Genomic DNA, 3,383 nt, shown 5'->3' with positions numbered 1-3,383 from the left:
ACGATTTTTGCGTCACTGGCTCCAAAAATCCAAGATGTCAACCAGGAAGTAGCAAAACCCTGGCTTCATGTTCTCAGTGCCGAAACCAACGGGTGACGTCACGGCAGCTACGTCCATCTGCTATACAGTCTATGGTGTGGAGTGAAGCCGCCACACGCTGACGGCTCGTGTCATTGAGGAAATGTTTCACCTGCTCAGCGAGAACGAAGGAATCCGCTGAATCATCGGAGACGTTTTCATCCCGTAGGTGTTTGCAGAGATCAGAGTGACGCTGATGCTCATTGGACGGGACGGCGTTCATGATGCTGAAACCTCTGAGCCTCTCAGCCGTCGCAGGTGTTTGATCTGCAGCGAAGCCTGAGCTGAGCTGTCAGGTGGCTGCACAGAGGCGATAAAAAAGCCTGGATGAGGCTGGTTTGCTTTCCACAGAACCTCCTGTTGGTGCCGGTGTCAGCGTGGTGGCTTCAGTGTAGAACTGAGCCCAGTGTGACACGGTGGGTTCATCGTCCCCGTGTTCATGTCTGCAGGTCACAGGACGCCTGAATCTGAGGCTCTCTGCTGACAGCAAACATCTGTATACGTCAGGTCCACATTCAGCCTGGCCAGGTTTGGATCGCGTGTTGTTGTTGTGCAGGCCTGGTTCCAGAACAAAATGCTCTGAAGCTACTTTTGTCTGGATCAGAACCCACAGAACCGTCTCCACTCTAGCAGCTAAACTGTAGTTTTATTAAATTCAGTTGGAGTGAAACATATTTTCTGACTGCTGACTGGACGTGAGGAGGATGAAGGTACGAGTCAGCAGCTGGTCAAGGACGTGAATCTGAAGCTCCTGTTTTACTCGTTCCAGGTTTTACTTCCTGTTTGGCTGACTTAAGGCACCAGAGCTGTGTGTTTGGTTGGTCGGCACTCTGACAGAACTAGTTACTTGTTGGGAGCTCGGTTAGCTTATACAGCCTGGTGTCATCTAAAGTTCTAAACACGCCGTGTCGCGTGTTAGCGGGACGCGGCGTTTCACTGCACACTGTGTAGCAGCGATAAATGATCCGAAGCCCCGGCGCTGAACCGCCTCGCGTGTCACGAAAACAAAACGAAGAGCGTAAAGTAGAAATGACACGCAGAGTGTGCAGAAGTGGCGTTCTGTTTACGTTTATATCACGTTAGTTCAGGCTCCTCAGTGTTTATCCTGAGTTTGTAAAAGGTTCAGGTTAACACGCGACCCGTTCACGATGAGCTGGAAGCGTCGCCTCCATCCCCCGGGTTACCATGGTGACACGCCCCGCCCGCCTTATTCTGCATTTCACGCTGTTCAGTGTGTGAGGCGAGCATAGAGCCGGAGGTCCATCGCTGACGGACTGATGAAGCGTCCATGTTCCGTTCGTTCTGCCGCAGAACATCTCAGCAAACACCAGGTCGATGCTTCCATTAACAACTGGCTCTGCGTTGTCTCTCAGGAGGCTGGCCAAATCCACGCTGCTGCTCATCCCTCTGTTCGGGATCCACTACGTCGTCTTCGTGTCTCTCAGCGAATCCATCGCAGAAGATTATCGGATCTTCTTCGACCTGGCCCTCGGATCCTTTCAGGTGTGTTTCTCCTCCTTCCAACCTCTGCTGTCCTCAAATGAGTTGATGTGTCGGAGTGGTTTCACTGGTTCTCTGCTGCTGTGTTGTCCAGGGTCTGGTGGTGGCCATTCTGTACTGCTTCCTGAACAGCGAGGTGAGTTCTCTCCATGTGCGTTCAGAACATTGACATGAACCGTGATGAAGCTGTCGGAGGCGTCTGCACTCAGCTGATAACATTCAAGGACAGCTGCATTTCACTTTGGTCTTCAGTGAACTGTGGCTGTCCGAATTGTATAACTAGGATTTTCTTTTCTTTAAAGATACTTTGAATTACATTACCAACCTGACTTAAAGAGAATTTAAAAATTGTTGCCTCGTTGACTTCAGGATCATCTCAAATATGCTGACTCACCGTTTCCTCCTGACTTGTTACATCAACTGGGATTCATGGAGAGTTTTGTTTCTCCATCACTGCCTCCAGTTGGTATGTTAATGAAGCAGTAGGAACCAGCTGATTACTGGGTCGGTATCACTACTTTAATGTCCCGCCCACAACTCTCTCTGATTGGCTGCATCACACGAGCCAATCACAGAAAGCTTTTGTTTACACAGAGAGACAGATTAGCAGACTGTAGCAGCTGCAGTTAGCAGAGCTAATGTTGCTAAAGTTGTAAAAAAAAAAAAAAAACACCTCAATCTTCTGGAAGCTCACGAGTTTCCTTGTTTGGCTGACAAAGCTCGGATAATTCACATGAACTGATGCTGCCACCTTGGTGGGAAATAAAAGACAGAATGGTGTAGCGCTCTGACGGCATCGCTGCTGTTGTTGCTGCACGTGTTCAGCTGCAGGCCTCCCTGTTGATGAGGGAGTCTGGATACGAATGGCCTTCTGTCACATGCTACCAATACGCAGTGGCTCCAACTACTGGTCATCAGCCTCCTCAGTTACTAAATATTGGCATCAGTTGATCCCCAAACTGTGCTGAGTGTTCAGAAAAAAAAGCTACAGTTTGTTTTTTCTTTCTTTTGCAGGTTCAGGGTGAGCTGAAGAGGAAGTGGCGCAGCATGTGTCTGAACTGCCGCCTGAGCAGAAACCACCACTTCGGCAGCACCTTCACCTCCAGGAACGGTTCGGACCACATGGTCCAGTTTCATCGCAACTCCAGAACCCAGTCCATCATGCAGTCCGAGACCACGGTGCTGTGAGGACACTCGGACGGAACCACTGAAACCAGCACAGTCTCCAGCTGACCAGTGCTGTCACTGAACTACCACGTTCAAAGAAAACAATGTAACCTGAGGCGAAGTAGCACATGGGTGGGAGCTGCTCTACAGCGTTTAGGGTTCTGGTTTTAGCTTTACCACATCTCTGCCAGTCTTCAGGTGTCCCCCAAGTGGACCAACACTGGTTCGCATCCAGAGGTCTACTTCAGGTTTCTGACGCCAACTTAGCAACATTTTTCTTCTGCTTTTCGGTTTGGTTCGCTGCATGGACCAAGAAAGACTTCCCATAAACTTCATGTATATTCTGTGTTCCAGGAGCTGTGCACGTGGTGCAGGTGTGAAATGTGCGTACTTGAATGTCGCATGCATTAAATGCAATATCTGTCGGTAATATGTGTCATAGAAGCAGTGACATGTTGGACTTTAGATTGGACTCATTGGAAAAAATAGGACTTTGTTAAGTAACCGCCTTTACCAGAAACACGGTCAGCGTGTCAGAACACGCATGTCTCTACACACCCGTCACACAACAGTAAACTGCTTCCATGTGGGAGGCGTAGCGCCGCCGTAGAGTGTGGCTGGTACAAGCACATAAAACA

General features: G+C 49.5%; 1 protein-coding gene across 1 annotated transcript in view; it reads left to right on the top strand.

Moving 5' to 3' along the window:
- LOC103365706 (vasoactive intestinal polypeptide receptor 2) overlaps window positions 1-3,100 on the top strand; it is a 37,783-nt gene extending 34,683 nt beyond the window's left edge. The window contains exons 13-15 of the mRNA XM_008293217.1: window positions 1,452-1,581; window positions 1,673-1,714; window positions 2,593-3,100. Coding sequence (XP_008291439.1) covers window positions 1,452-1,581; window positions 1,673-1,714; window positions 2,593-2,766 — 346 coding nt within the window. The 3' untranslated portion in view covers window positions 2,767-3,100. The remainder of the gene's footprint in view (window positions 1-1,451; window positions 1,582-1,672; window positions 1,715-2,592) is intronic.
- The last annotated feature ends 283 nt before the right edge of the window (window positions 3,101-3,383 follow it).

Source organism: Stegastes partitus, unplaced genomic scaffold (assembly GCF_000690725.1).
Source record: "Stegastes partitus isolate 25-593 unplaced genomic scaffold, Stegastes_partitus-1.0.2 Scaffold865, whole genome shotgun sequence".
NCBI classification, from domain to species: domain Eukaryota; kingdom Metazoa; phylum Chordata; class Actinopteri; family Pomacentridae; genus Stegastes; species Stegastes partitus.
This window is presented reverse-complemented; position numbering and strand designations above follow the sequence as displayed.